This window comes from Fusarium fujikuroi, chromosome FFUJ_chr07 (genome assembly GCF_900079805.1).
Source record: "Fusarium fujikuroi IMI 58289 draft genome, chromosome FFUJ_chr07".
NCBI classification, from domain to species: domain Eukaryota; kingdom Fungi; phylum Ascomycota; class Sordariomycetes; order Hypocreales; family Nectriaceae; genus Fusarium; species Fusarium fujikuroi.
The window spans coordinates 1,326,342-1,340,566 of NC_036628.1; the positions used below are offsets into that span (position 1 = coordinate 1,326,342).

The 14,225-nt window shown below is 49.6% G+C and overlaps 4 protein-coding genes; 2 read left to right on the forward strand and 2 right to left on the reverse strand.

The window, feature by feature from the left end:
- Positions 1 to 654: 654 nt before the first annotated feature.
- FFUJ_08678 (probable ornithine aminotransferase) lies at positions 655 to 2,021 on the reverse strand (the record flags this gene model as incomplete). XM_023580593.1 has 2 exons in its annotated part: positions 655 to 1,494; positions 1,548 to 2,021. The coding sequence occupies 2 exons, from the start codon at positions 2,019 to 2,021 to the stop codon at positions 655 to 657; spliced, it is 1,314 nt and encodes a 437-aa protein (XP_023433344.1).
- A 1,737-nt stretch (positions 2,022 to 3,758) lies between these two features.
- On the forward strand, positions 3,759 to 5,838 carry FFUJ_08677 (related to dolichyl-phosphate-mannose-glycolipid alpha-mannosyltransferase; the record flags this gene model as incomplete). XM_023580594.1 has 3 exons in its annotated part: positions 3,759 to 3,965; positions 4,154 to 4,384; positions 4,435 to 5,838. The coding sequence occupies 3 exons, from the start codon at positions 3,759 to 3,761 to the stop codon at positions 5,836 to 5,838; spliced, it is 1,842 nt and encodes a 613-aa protein (XP_023433345.1).
- A 413-nt stretch (positions 5,839 to 6,251) lies between these two features.
- On the reverse strand, positions 6,252 to 9,492 carry FFUJ_08676 (related to Rho GTPase activating protein; the record flags this gene model as incomplete). XM_023580596.1 has 3 exons in its annotated part: positions 6,252 to 8,881; positions 8,935 to 9,090; positions 9,351 to 9,492. The coding sequence occupies 3 exons, from the start codon at positions 9,490 to 9,492 to the stop codon at positions 6,252 to 6,254; spliced, it is 2,928 nt and encodes a 975-aa protein (XP_023433346.1).
- Positions 9,493 to 13,427: 3,935 nt separating this feature from the next.
- Positions 13,428 to 13,812, forward strand: FFUJ_08675 (probable translocase of inner membrane; the record flags this gene model as incomplete). XM_023580597.1 has 3 exons in its annotated part: positions 13,428 to 13,435; positions 13,502 to 13,571; positions 13,627 to 13,812. The coding sequence occupies 3 exons, from the start codon at positions 13,428 to 13,430 to the stop codon at positions 13,810 to 13,812; spliced, it is 264 nt and encodes an 87-aa protein (XP_023433972.1).
- Between the last annotated feature and the right edge of the window lie 413 nt (positions 13,813 to 14,225).

The following is a 14,225-nucleotide window of genomic DNA, read 5'->3' on the forward strand; positions in this document are numbered from 1 at the left end:
TACCTTAGAGCAGCATAGGTACCAAGACAATACCTTGGCCAGCACAGTCAGCTGTTACCCACACGTCGTTTTCCTTGTCGATTGCAACATAGGTTGAGTCTCCAAGATTACTAAGATGTCTTGCCAGGTAACTTATGTAACATTGTTCATGTATGTATCTGCCTGCACTTGTCCCATGATGGACGGCGATCGCATGGCTGATCGATCTGCCGTGTTAAGCCATATAGGGAACACTTTTGGGGAAAGATCAGTGCTCTTGTGCAGACCACTAACTACCGGTCTGCTCTGATGGCAACATGTTGAAATGATTGGGTTGTGGCCATGACGGGCGTCATATCTTCCTCATCTAGAGCTCGGCTGACCAAGTCTTTCATTTATCAATCACTTAGAGATAGCACCATGTACAGCAGGTTAACATATAGATCATTTCAGCATTTTTATTCAACCGGGGTATTCAACTTGTACAAGGCTTTCTAGCCGACATGGAATCCCAAACGCCTGCCAGAGTGCTGTTCGCTGGCTATGCAGTCCGAACATACATCAATCATCTCGCTATGGCTTCCAGGCATAATACCCGTTGCCTATTTATAAATCGCAAACGCCGTTTTCCCTTGTTTTCCCATCATGTCCATATCTCAAAAATTTAGGCTGCGTCTAGTGGCCCTGGGCACGCTCAACATTGGGAAGCTCCTTGATAGCCTCAGAAATAATCTCGAGACCCTTTCGAAGCTCCTCTTCACTGATCACCAGAGGAGGCGCAAAGCGGATGATGTCGCCGTGAGTAGGCTTGGCAAGAAGACCCTTGCTCTTGAGTAGCAGGCACAGATCCCAGGCAGTTCGGCCGTTGGCGGCAGACTCGTCGATGACAACAGCGTTGAGGAGACCCTTTCCTCGGATCACCTTGAGGATAGGGGTGTTGAGAGCCTTGAGGCCATTGCGGAACATGTTACCGAGCTTCTCAGCCTTGGCGGTAAGATCCTCCTCTTCCATAATCTCAAGAGCGCGGATCGAGACGGCACAGCCCAGAGGGTTACCACCGTAGGTAGAACCGTGAGTGCCGGGCTCGACGACCAGCATGACCTCCTTGCTGCTGAGAACGCAGCTCACAGGGTACATGCCACCAGAGATGGCCTTTCCGAGGGTAACGAGGTCGGGCTTGATGTTGGCCCACTGGGAGCAGAGCATGCGTCCAGTTCGGCCGATACCAGTCTGGATCTCGTCACAGATGAACAAAACGTTGTGCTTGGTGCAGAGGGCCTGGACCTTGGCGAGGTAATCCTCATCGGGGACAACAACACCAGCCTCACCCTGGATGGGCTCGCAGATGAAAGCAGCAGTTTCCTTGCCGTGAGCCTCAAGAACCTCCTCGAGATCGGCAATGTTGTTGTATCGGATGGCCTTGCCAGTGGTGGGGTTGAAAGCACCAACATTGGGGACATAAGGACCGTAGTTTTCTCTTGATTCGGGGTCGACCGACAGAGTAATGGCGGTCATCTGGAGCATGTTAGCAACATTGCTTCTACTTTTTAAGGAATATTGGAACTTACGGTTCGACCGTGGAAGTTCTCGGAAACACCAAAGATCCAAGCCTTCTCCTGAGGAACACCCTTGACCTTGTACGCCCACTTGCGGGCAATCTTGATAGCAGTCTCAACGGCCTCAGCTCCAGTGCACATGGGCAGAACCATGTCGTAGCCGAAAACGCTGCGGACCTTCTCAGCCCACTTGGGGAAGACATCGTTGTAGAAGGCTCTGGAGCTGAGGGTCAATCGACCAGCCTGCTCGGCAAGAGTCTTGACGAGTTCGGGGTGGCAGTGGCCCTGGTTGACGGCGCTGTAGGCAGAGAGGAAGTCGTAGTAGTGGCGGCCCTCAGGATCCCAGACGTTGATGCCCTCAGCGCGGGAGAAGACCACGGGGAGAGGGTGGTAGTTGTGAGCGGCGTACTCCTCCTCAATGGCGATGGCCTTCTCGGTAGAGGTTGCATGGAACCGAGAGACGGCCTTTTCAGCGTGGGGAGACATTGTGATTGGGATGTGACGTCAATTGGGGTTGTTGTTGTGGTTGGTAAAGTAGAGTAGAGCAACAAGAGTAGGTAGAAAGTGAGGATATCGTGAATCAAGGCACTTCTTGTTGGTGAATTGAATAGATAGAAGGTAAGAACAAATGAAAGTTTGAGGACAACATGGCAGCTCTTTAAGGACCGATAGCGGGTTGACGGTTGACGGTTGTCGGCAAGCGGAGGCTTGTTGCGGACAGGAAAAGAGACAATATGTGATTTCTTAGGTAATTATTACAGCAAAACCAAGGCCGCATCTAGAGTTATTTGTCGACACTATACCCCTAAGTGCAAGTGGGAGCGACCAAGCGTGGGAGTGTGCGGGCGTGATGTTGCGAAGTTGAGGTTGTGACGAAGCTGATTGGGTGAGAGGCCTGGGCGGAATTGGGCGGATGACCTACCGCCACGGCCGAGATGCCCGTGTTCAGTTTATACAGTGAGCGAGTGTCTTGTCTTGTCTTGTCATGACATGATGGAGGGGCATACCATCGCTTAACTATTACGGTCGTGAACCAAGACAATGGATGGATGTACGTATGTACATGTGCCGCTTCTCCAAATCTAGATCACTTCCTTTCGTGGCAGAGGTCGAATTACTTTTATTTTGTCTACGCCGCAAATTTTAAATTGCCCGGCATCGTTTCATTGGACATGACGTGCATCCATCATGAGTTAAAAGAGGCTCTGCTCTGTAAACTCGGTCACAACATAATCTGGGGAGAGGCTGAGACGTGAGGGGAATGAGGAGGGGCTCTAGAAACACCTGACATGGGTTCAATGCAGGTCTAGACTTGACCGACGACCCTATTTCTTGGATAACCAATGAAGAAATCTCTATTACTGTGATCATGCCAGATGATAATCTACATAGTATGTCATTATACTTTGTATAGGTGATTGCTGTGTATTGGCCGTAGAGAGCCTACTTCCTCTCTGAAAACAGAGTTTGTCTCGGTTCTTCTACTGCAGCCATCCAAAGTGTCACACGCAACCAAATCCAAGACCATTTGCTTGCTATTGAGTAACAACTTCTCATCCTCATGTGACCACCAACCTGTCAATTGATATCTAGGGAGTATTTAGATAGAGAACCAACCAATGCCATTTCCCATCGTGTTCCCAGGTTGTGTCTATTCGGCCAGATCTTTGGTCTTATCCTTTACCGCCAGATGCCGCCCGTTCCGCCAGCTCCGCCATTTATCAGCGGAACTGTCTTAACTCCGCCTGAGCCGCTAGAATTACATATGTAATTTTTTGTTTCATGATGTAGCCAAAGATAATATGTCATGCGCTTAGAGAGGGGGGTTTTATTTATGTATTTACAGTAGCAGAAATATGTTTTCTCGGTGCTTGTTGTACCGAAGTAGAACTGAGGTTAACCACCATGGGTACATATAGCACAGTTCGTCTTTAAATCACACCAGCTCCCAACCCCAGAGACGGTCTAATCCTCATGCTTATTGATATCTAGTTAATTAAATAGAAGCTTCTTTTCCTGCTCCACGATGAACTCATTCGGTGTGCCATCCAAACTGTGGCTTGTGGCCAGCGCCGCCACATGACAGAACGTTGCCAACCAATTAGCAGCCAATCAGCGTTTGAGCCACACTCTCATAATAAACAGCTGTCTCCTTAGAATAGTCCAGCCCCTATGGTATGGAGGACGCACTATACCTGACCATCAGCTCGGTGGACATCAATTATGTCGTCCGCAACAGTTTCAAGGAAAGTATTGGACGAGGCTCGGAATAAGAGGAATCGATCTGTTTTCCTGCGCGATATCATTGTCATTCGGCTCATCAATGCTTGGTGGATAGCTACCTTTTTCCAGCCAGATGAGTTCTTCCAATCTCTTGAGCCAGCTTGGGATTTGGCCTTTGGCTCCAGGAGCGGTGCATGGTTAACTTGGGTATGTTTGTTTTTATCTTCTGTCTATATCTACCTGTCGTACAAACACTCATGCGTGTTCTCCCCTTTCAATATGTGGTTGTTTTACCAGTTGCGAGGTGGCAAAACACCACTTACACCATACCAGCTATTATACTATACTATACTATACCTTCACAGTCAATTATAGCCACTTACAGAATTTGTCAGGAATGGAAACACCAACTTAGAACCTCTCTTCACCCGGCTCTCTTTGCCGGGTTCTATCTCATCGCAGACTTCATATCCAGCCACATCCTCCCTATAGGCATCCTCCGCGCTGCCATCCTCGTCGCAGCCCCGAAAACCCTTCAGGCCGTGATTGCTGGTCTTGGTGACTGGTACACCTGGCAACTCGCCGTGTCCATCTATGGAGCCAACAGTAATGTCTCTTTCTTTGCAGTAAGCTATATATCCAAGTTTCCAGGCCACCGACTGACATGATGCGTCAGCTCTTTCTTCAACTCTTCAACCCCTGGCAATGGTACTGCTCTACCCGTACCTTTTCCAACTCTCTTGAAACGACTCTCACTGTTATGGCGTTGTATTACTGGCCTTGGGAACTTGTCGGTGCTGTACAGACAACCAAGGAGAATCCCAAATCCACGCCTGTTCTCAGGAGTCTCTGGTCCATTCGTGCTTCTCTGTGCCTGGCAGCATTGGCCGTCGTTCTTCGACCGACTAACGTTCTCATCTGGGCCACCATTGTCTTCTTCACTCTCACCCGAATCTCACTACAAGGTTCTTCACCGCTCACCATTTCTACTGTGTTTGCATTGATTCGCGAGGCAATTCTCTGCGGTTCTCTAATCTTGGTTATATCAATTGCATCAGATCGTCTATATTTTGGCTTTTGGACATTCCCTGCGTACAACTTCCTCAACTTCAACCTCTCCAAATCCCTCGCCGTGTTCTACGGCCGTAACCCATGGCACTATTACATTCTCCAGGGTCTCCCTCTTATCTGCACCACTAGTCTTCCTTTTGCAATTTTGGCTCTGTACAAGCCGAGTGCATTTGCCTCATCAATGAGCCAGTCCAATACACTCAAGACACTCGCATATACCGTCTTCACAACTATCGGCGCGCTTTCACTCATCTCTCATAAGGAGGTTCGCTTCATCTATCCTCTTCTTCCAACACTCAGCATCCTCTCCGCTCCCATTGCCGCCTCATTCTTCACTTTCCAGCCACATGCCACCACTAACAACCCCCTTCCTCGGCCTCAAATCCGGAATAAACACTATCTCTTGGCTGCCCTGAGCGTCAACGTCTTTCTCGCAGGATACCTATCTTTCTTCCACCAACCAGCCCCCCTCAATGTTCTTACATACCTTCGTCATGAGTACGAACGCATCCATTCAGACTCAGTTCAACTCGCCCAAACTTCTCGCTTTTCTGTTGGCCCTGAGAAAGACGAAGAGTTATTCGCCCTTTTTCTCATGCCTTGCCATTCTACCCCCTGGCGATCCCATCTAGTATACCCTGGTCTTCGAGCTTACGCCCTCACTTGTGAACCACCTCTTCACACTGAGCCAAACACTCCTGAGCGGGAGAACTATCGTGACGAGGCTGATCGCTTTTACGACAACCCTATTCCCTTCCTTACTTCGGAGCTATTTGGACCAGAAAAGCCGCTTGCCGCCCCTCGCTACATCGTTGGTTTCGACGGTATCGAGCCATGGCTACAGGGCTTTGTCAAGACCCCGGAGGCGCAGGCTCTTGGCCTCACACAGGTGCGCCCTGTTTGGAAGGGCTTCAATGGTTTGTTTAACGAAGATTGGCGACGATCAGGAAAGATGATTGTGTGGGACACTGATATTTACGATAACGCACCCCCAGTGAAGGAGGCATAGATTGGCCGTCCAAATTTTGTATGAATATTGAATGTATACTAAGAGTGTACCATAGAAATATCGTGCTTCGTCGATGGTAAACCCTTAGGGAGCGTATGCATCAAACCATGAAACTGCTTGGATGTCATATCTTTGTTGGAGTAACCTGTACTCCTTGACTATACTCCTCCACCCGCTCAAATGAAATAAAGCTCACCATCACACTAGGCTACATTACATACATGTAATCGACTTATAAGGGTGGCAGAGAGTCTAAGTACGGTTCAGTCGATAAACCCGTCTCCCGCATATCCATCATGATGTCCGTCTCATTCTCCCTAAAATAAACTAAAAAGAAAAGGCTATTGTGCCGTGATACTACTTCAACCATTCCAAAATACTCCTCCTATTTCAACCAGAACGCTTTTCTCATCCTATTGCTCCTGCTTTGGTGTCTCTGACTCTGACTTTACTTGTTGTTGCTCAGGCTGTACTTGTTCGGGCTGCACAGGCGATATCACCGCCGGATGTTCAGTGGCCTGAACTGGCTCTTCTTCTGCTTTTGGCTCCTGTGCCAACAGGGGCTGTGGCTGTTCTTGAACGTGTTTCGATTCCCCCGCCTGCGGTTGCGTAGTTACAGAAGCAGTGGCTGGGGCAGGAGTCGATGCTGCTGCAGCGGCCGGTGGCGTGTCAACATCGAGCATAGAGATGATTTTCTGAGGTGTCTGTGGGCTTTGCGGCTTTTGAGATTCTGTCTGAAGTTTAGGTTCAGTTGGAGATTGACTCTGCTCCTGAACTGGAGGCTGGGCTGGGGTTGTCGGATGAGGTTGAGGTTGAGCCTGGACCTGAGCCGGTGGAGGAACTTGCGCTTGAGGATGGGTTGGCTGAACAGGCGATGTAGGTTCAGGTTGAACCATTGAAACTGTGGCTGTCTGAGGAACTTGTGTCGCTGCAGGAGCCGGGCCCATTGCTGGACCGGGAGCTGCAGCAGGGTTAGAGGCAACAGCTGGAGCGCCGGCTATTGCTGCAAGTGAAGCATGCTGCGCTGGCTCGTCTCTTCTAATTTCCAAACTCTTTCCTCGGGGTTGGAAGCTTGAGGCGCCCAGGCCGGGACGGTCGGCCGGAGGAGACTTATTCCTCCTTTGTTCCGCACTCTCTTTTGCTTCGCGGTATTTGTTCCTAATCCATCCTATGGGACCCTTGGAATCACTTTCTCTGCCCTGATCGAAGCTACCTTGTCCCTCGCTTACCATGTAGGGTCGGTCAGAGCTCTCGCTCTTTCGAGGCCTATGACTGGAACTCGATATTGATAGGTTGCTGACATCGCCATTGTCGTTCTGCCCAAGGGCAAGGCGCGGTGAGGTGAGACCGGCAGAGGAGCCGTTATCAGCATTCTTACTCCTCGACAACCGCCAACGCTTCTTTCGTTCTTTTTCTGCTTGATCAACAGTGCTGATAGACTGTTCGTCAAGAATCTGATCCAAGTCCGAGCCTTCGTTGAAAGATGAGTGCAGAGACGTTGGTGGTGACTTTTTCGACTTCAGTGTATTATCTGGATGCAGACTCTGGTTTGATGACGCTTGAGAGGCCCTGGGAGTGTGCTCAGATGAAACATCACTCTTTTGCTGTGTCAGAGAAGCAGGATGTGCGAGTGAAGTTTCTTGAGGATGAGGATTTTGCCCATGTGACGGCCGATCATGTAGTTCTTGCTGCTGCTCCAGTGCTTCTCGGTGTCGCTCTTCGAGAATCGGGGCTGGTTGTTGTGGCAATGCCTGAGTTCCAGATTCATACTGCTGAGCATGTTCCATCGGGTTAGCCAGTTCTGCCCCAGGAGATGATGCAGCATTCGGATGTGTGTATGTCAAAGACGCAGCAGAACTCTGAGCACTTGGGTTCAAGCTTCCTGGTATCCTCTTTTTCTTCAGTTTGTTAGGCTGTCTCTTGTCGCCAGCATCAGTATTGGGTGTGCTACGGAAGATGTTAGGAATATTACGCTCCTTGGATGGTGTGGAGGACTCCGGCGGCACTTCAAGTAGTCTCTCGTGACTGCGGCCTGTTGCAGGAGCCTTCGTTGGTGTGAGGTAACCGCCAGATATGAAGTCAGATGACCTTGTCGATTGGGGAGATTGTTCTATGCTCTCTGTGGGGTTGACTTGTGTCAAAGGCTCTAGATGGGGAGAACGAGGCCCTGACCCATCAGACCTCTGAAAGCGGCCAGCACCAATGGCAGGAGATTTCTTGGATGGCACGGTATTGCTTCTGGCCAATCCACCTGTCGTTGGTGTAGCTGTCAAGGCTGGACTATTGGGTGTTGAGCTTCCGTCATTCCTGGAGTTCCGTGACGACACGGATCGGTTTCTTCGAAGTTTGCCATCCCGCCGCACACTGTTGGCGCCTGCACTCGCATTGGACGCCGATCGGCCCAGGCTTGTTTTTCGAGTAGGTTGAGGGGTGAGAGGACCACTGGGTGTGCCAGACTCCACCTCTTTCTTGGTCTTTTCATCAGCAGCGGTGCCCTGCATACCAATAAGGAAGTGATCCTGGTTCTCGATCAAGAAAATGATAACACATTGGTTCAACCGGTATTCCTCAGGAGCCATGGCATGTGCTGGGTGCGAGAGCATGCCTGGCTGGAAGATGGCAGCCAAATTTTGTGAGTTCATGCGATTCTCGTCCGCCTTGGCAGCGAAAACCGCAAGAAGGTCGAGAATGTAGAGAAGTAGCTGTCGGTTCAAGGGAGGTAGCTCCGTGATGAGTCGCTGGTACTGCAAGATGGCTGCTTTCTCGTTGAAATTTTCGACGAATTGAGGCCCCTCTGCATCGCCCACAGCTTGCTTGGTTGCGCCTCGGAGGGGGTCGCGGAACTTTTCGTACAGATCGAGGGGAACGACGGGTTCGGGGAGGTCGTTGAGATATCGTCGCAGAACGTTGGCAGCATCGTGTACAGTGTATCCATCCCAGACGAGGCCCTTCCCGTATCTGTCAGGTGAGTCGAATATGGTCTTAAGCTCCTTTATTCTCTTTTCCGAACCGCTAAGCCGGAAAATTCCTTCGACATGGGTAGCTGAAAGGAAGCGTCAGCACAATTTCCCTGTCAGCCAGGCCAAGAGAACCAACCTTTTTCTTTGAGGAAGACGCCACATTTTGCGACGACAATGGGGACATAGCCGTAGATGTAACTCTGTCCATTCTCATCAATGAGCGAGATAGCGACGTTGGCATATGTTATACTTTGCCGTAAAGGCACTCCGAAGATACCTTGGGGACGGGTTTCTGAAAACACGCAAGTTAGAGATCAGACATTAAGACGTGGGGGAGCAGCGCTATGTGCATATTGACTTCGTGACTGTGAGTATTGTAGGTGCAACAGATTCAGTCGTGATCAGCCAGAGGCGCTGTGGCCCGAGGTACTCAAAATCGTCGAAAAGCGTATCGCGACAGGTGACAGCAACGAAACTATGTTGCTTTATGGCATTCTGACTCGAAGCTCGGCAGGGTTGCGCAGTGTAGAGCGAAGGAGGGAGATATCTTACCCTGGGGTTCCTGGTGCTTCGAAGGCAGCTTGAAACCCTTCCACCATGATTTAAGATCGCGCTTGCTGGGCGGGGATGCTGCATTATTGATTTGGAGAGCCGGCTGGTTGGCCTGATTAGGGTTCGAGGCGGCGGACGTCATGGCGAAAGGCTGCGCGTGCCAAGAGCGAGAGCGAGGACTGCGAAAGCGAAAACGAAAGCGTAGAAGAATATGAGGTTGAGGTGACGAGGGACACTACAGCTGGGCCGGCCCAGTTGCCAGAGTCACGATGACCGAGCCTCAGCCTCAATCGAGGTCGAGCGAGGATGCGGCGACGAGGTGCGCTGAAGCGGTGACCCGGAGCCGTGCCGTGCTATAATACAGAGGTCGGGTTCAGAGAGGCGGGCGGGAGGGTGAGGAAAAGGTCTCGACTCGACCGATGCCGATGGGCGACAGCAGGATGGAAATGGCGATGCGATGCGAGGCTAGAGATCAGGAGCTAGAAATCAAAGCCTTGGGCTGGGGAAGCTCAAGCGAGCAAGCGAGCGAGGGAGTCGATGGCAACAGTGTGCGCGCCAGTCTAGGATGAGACAGATCGGTCGATGATTGGTAGCGTCAAGGGCGTTAGAGCGGTACAACAGTAGTAGTGTAGGGGCGTCAAGGCGTTAGGCGCTGGCTTGGTTCAGTTCACTTGTGCCTGGTAATCCAGATTCAGGTCCTTGGCTCTGAGGCACGGGATCGGGTTCGGGCGTAAGCAAGAATCGTGAAGGCAAAAATAGTGAGCGAGTGAGTAAGTGAGTGTGTGCGTGCGATGTGGTGATGATGGTGACGAGGTGAGGCGATAAAGAAAGGAACGGCAAGAGACGCTTCGAGCGGGTCAAGGCTGTAAATTACCGCTCAAGTCGATGATTGTCGCGTCGTAGCAATAGAGGAGCAGAGCAGTTGGTGGCATCCAGAGCCAGCGAGCGAGTGAACGGGAGGGAGTAAGATTAAAGAAATCCAATCCAATTGATGTGAGGCGGGGGACTTGGGACCGAAAGCCACTATAACTAGTAGGTAGGTACCCGTAGCGTAACAGGTAGTAGTGCTGGGTCTGGGGGGAGGACAATTCCAGGTTGTGTCTAGGTACAGTACATGCAGGGAGTTGGGACTACCTTGCCGTACCTGTCCGCAGGGAAATGATAGACAAAGACAAAGGCTTGCGTTGTAAACGAAGTACTGAGGTATCCCTAAGTACTTACATAGGCAAGATACAAGGCCCAAGAGAAAACTGAGTATCTTATCAGCCTTTAAGTAAGACCCGACTGACTCGGTGATTATGAGGGTATCGGTTAGATATGTTGTGTGGAGTTGAGGTTAATTCTGTGCTGCAAGAGGAATTGCAAGAGAATGCAGATGCAGATGCAGATGCAGCATCACACGGCTTCTAATTATACATGGAGGTATCCATATGCAGGTAGCAAAACGAACCAGCTCTGGTAGGTAGTGGCTTCTGCCTCTCGAAAACCTGACGGCGAATGTCAGGACAGTATCGAAACAAAGTGGAAAAGGTCTGCTGTAAGTGGGAGCAGCAGGGAGGGGAAGAACCTAGACACAGCGACAGAGGTAGTTACTTGGTGGGTGGGCTTATTTGCACTGAAACAGAGTACCCAATGGATAATAACAAGCTACCGATGTTATTTAACGCGTGCAATTAGGGCAACCGAATTGGGACGAAAGCGAATGGCCAAACGAACGAACGAGCGTGAACATGAACAAGCGAGAGCGGGAAGTGGGAAGATGGACAAGGACAAGGATGATGATAGAGACCAGACAAGATTGCGAGAGGGGACGAGAAATACGAGAATGAGGATGCAGGTCGAGTTTTAGTTATCCGTTCGTACATACACAATAAACTTTCACTCCTGGCTCTTTTCAGGTACATCGTCCACTGTTGGTAAACTCTGAATCTCCCTCTAAACATAATTGTCAACGACGGACGTTATGAACAAGACGTGATATCTTTGTCAATGTCAGTGAATGTCTGTCTGTATCCGTACAGACAACGCATCTCGGATGCCCGTCTACGTTGGATCTGATACTACCCATATTCAGCCAAACCAACTTTTCTGCAGTATCAGATCTCTAATAAAAGAACTGTCATGTATAGAATAGTCGGATATTAATTGATCAATTCACACAGTCAACCACCCAACGCCGCAAGCAGTTGCTGTTGCTGTTGGTGGATACTTTTGGCGCAAGCAATTGGATTTGCGTCGTGGACATGGACTTTTACCAGGATTCAACCTTGGAACACGATCAGCCAAATTGATCACATCACTCGCTCGCTCAATCTGCCCTGTTCTGCCCTACAAGTCACAGCGGACGGTAATAGATCTCTCCACAGTGACGAGGTACTGTCGATCATAGCTCTAGGGGGCTATAACCCGTCGATAACTTGTTGAAGCACGGATAGCTAGCTGCCTCTTATCACTCACTCGCTGTTGAGAGACTCTGAGTCACTCACTCAAAGAAAAAAGGCCCTGGACTCTCAGCTGAAACCACTACTGCAACTTGACAACACCAACGAACCATAAACCATGGATGATATCCCGGCACTAATAACTACATAAGCATCAGAACTTGGCTTATCCATGGTCTGCAGTCTGCACTCCCAAAAAAAGAACTGTTAATCTTAGCAGGATGCCTCCACTGTTGAGGATGCTCGGGAGTCTCTGTCGCCGTCTCGTCTTGATCTACAGGGCTGTTTATGTTGACTGTCCAGATCGAGACTCTTTTCATTTCGACTTCGAAGCTAATAAGGGCCTACCTACCTTAGGTAGCGTCACTTGGTGCGCCAACACCACCAACAAGTGAGGCTGTCTGTATCTTGTATAGAGGATGGAATTTGGGTAATAAAACGGGCCAGCTCGATGTTTACCTCTGAGACGCAGTACGTACTCCTCTTTGACTTAAGCATGCATGGTTGGCATCGACACAAGGGACTGCAATTGATGGATGTTTCCATATTTGGCATGAGGATGTTGAAGGATTGCAACCATCACACGTCAGTCTTTCGCCTCTCTTGAATCCTTTCCGTGTTCTGATTCGTCACAAATCTCATGGTTCAGTTTTGTAGATATCGGCGAGTAACAGAAGTTCTGGAAGTATGATCTCCCTTATATGCAGTCCATGCTATAGGTAGTCTCTTTCACGCCAGGTTATAATTCATGTACCTCCAACTTCGACATCCGTTTTTGAACAAATGCATATATCTTGGTCATTGACGTCCATCTTATTTTGATAATGCACACCAAACAATAGGCGCCATACATGGACTGCGCCTCATCCAATCCCCGACCCAACTGCAAGACTTGTCAGATGAGGTGCCGCGCCGATCAGTGTTTCATGTTTTTTTTGTTGTTTTTTTTTTTGCCATCAAGTGAAAATACAAGAATAGCAATTGCCATGCTCACCTCCAACGGCTGTCTCGTTTTGGTCAGCTGAATTACGTGGTGAGCTGTAGATGTTTGGATCTGCAGAGCATTGGAGGGAGGGGTAGCTACTAAAGCAAGCAGGGAGGTGCTCACATGACAGTCTCTCAGTAGATAGATGCATGCCCCTCTCATTTAAGTTACTGTATGTAAATGACAAGAATAGTATTAATGGCTGTTAAACAGGTTATCAAGTGTATGTGCGTAGGTCTTCAGCTGGTCAAAGAAGCCCAACTCCACTATCATGGGTACCTGGCTACGTCAGAAGCTCTCACCAGAGCAAACGCTGCAACAGCGGAACACGCATTCAGCAATGAAATGGCTCCAGAACTGGAAAATAAAGATCGAAATCATCATACCAATGTATCACACGAGTCTGAATAGCGTCACTTCTAATAAACGGGAATAACAGTTGTGGTGCATTTAAGGCTCAGCCAATCCGGGGTAAAACGATAATGCGATCCCGCCGATAAGCCCAATCCGGCCGAGTCCCGAGCTCTCTAGCATGCTTATCTCAAAATTTCAGTCTCCATATCAAACCGACAACGTCAATCCACCTCGACAAGCCTTATAACCTCGATTTCATCAACCGCATCAAACCCCCTCCCCCTTTAAACCGTCAAAATGGATATGTAAGTTTCTTCATACTCAATTCATATCACTAAATCACAATTCTAATCAATATGTTCCAACCATAGGCTTTCCGCAGCTGAACAGCGCACTCTTGAGCAGCGCATGCAGAAGCGCCAGGTCAAGGAGTTTATGGGTGTATGTACCCCCAACGATCATTGCGATCGAATTGTTGCTGACAAGCTTTTCTTAGGCATTCGGCGGTCTTGTTGAGCACTGCTTCATGTCCTGTGTCGATGACTTCACCTCAAAGGCCATCTCAACCCGAGAAAGCGGCTGCATCAACCGCTGCGTTCAGAAGTGGATGGCTTCTCAACAGCGCATCAGCGACCGCTTCCAAGAGCACAACGCCCAGCTCACAGCTCAGATGAACAAATAAATGCGAAATACTCTAGAGACGAGGCATGTACGATTAGCAAGGAGGACGGGAAGGGGAACGGCACACAAAACCTGTGCTGTTGATATCAAATGTGCTCCGGATTATATATGAGATCGAAAAGACGGAACGCTATTTATGACCATGATACGCTGTGTGGCTAGGTCTCATGGCACCATATGCACTTGTATATTATTATGGGCTACAGGCACGAGACGCTTGGGCTCAAGCCCATTCTTACCCTCATTCCCGATGTCCGTCATCGCCCTTGCAACTCAACTTGACAAGACAGCAAGCATTTCGTGACCGCAAGTATTATTGCGAGCCGGTTCACAGGGTAGCGCGGTCTGAGTCAACGTAATCAAATCAAGTCTCTCTTATGCTTCCGCAATGCATACATCCTATCCCAACGCCCT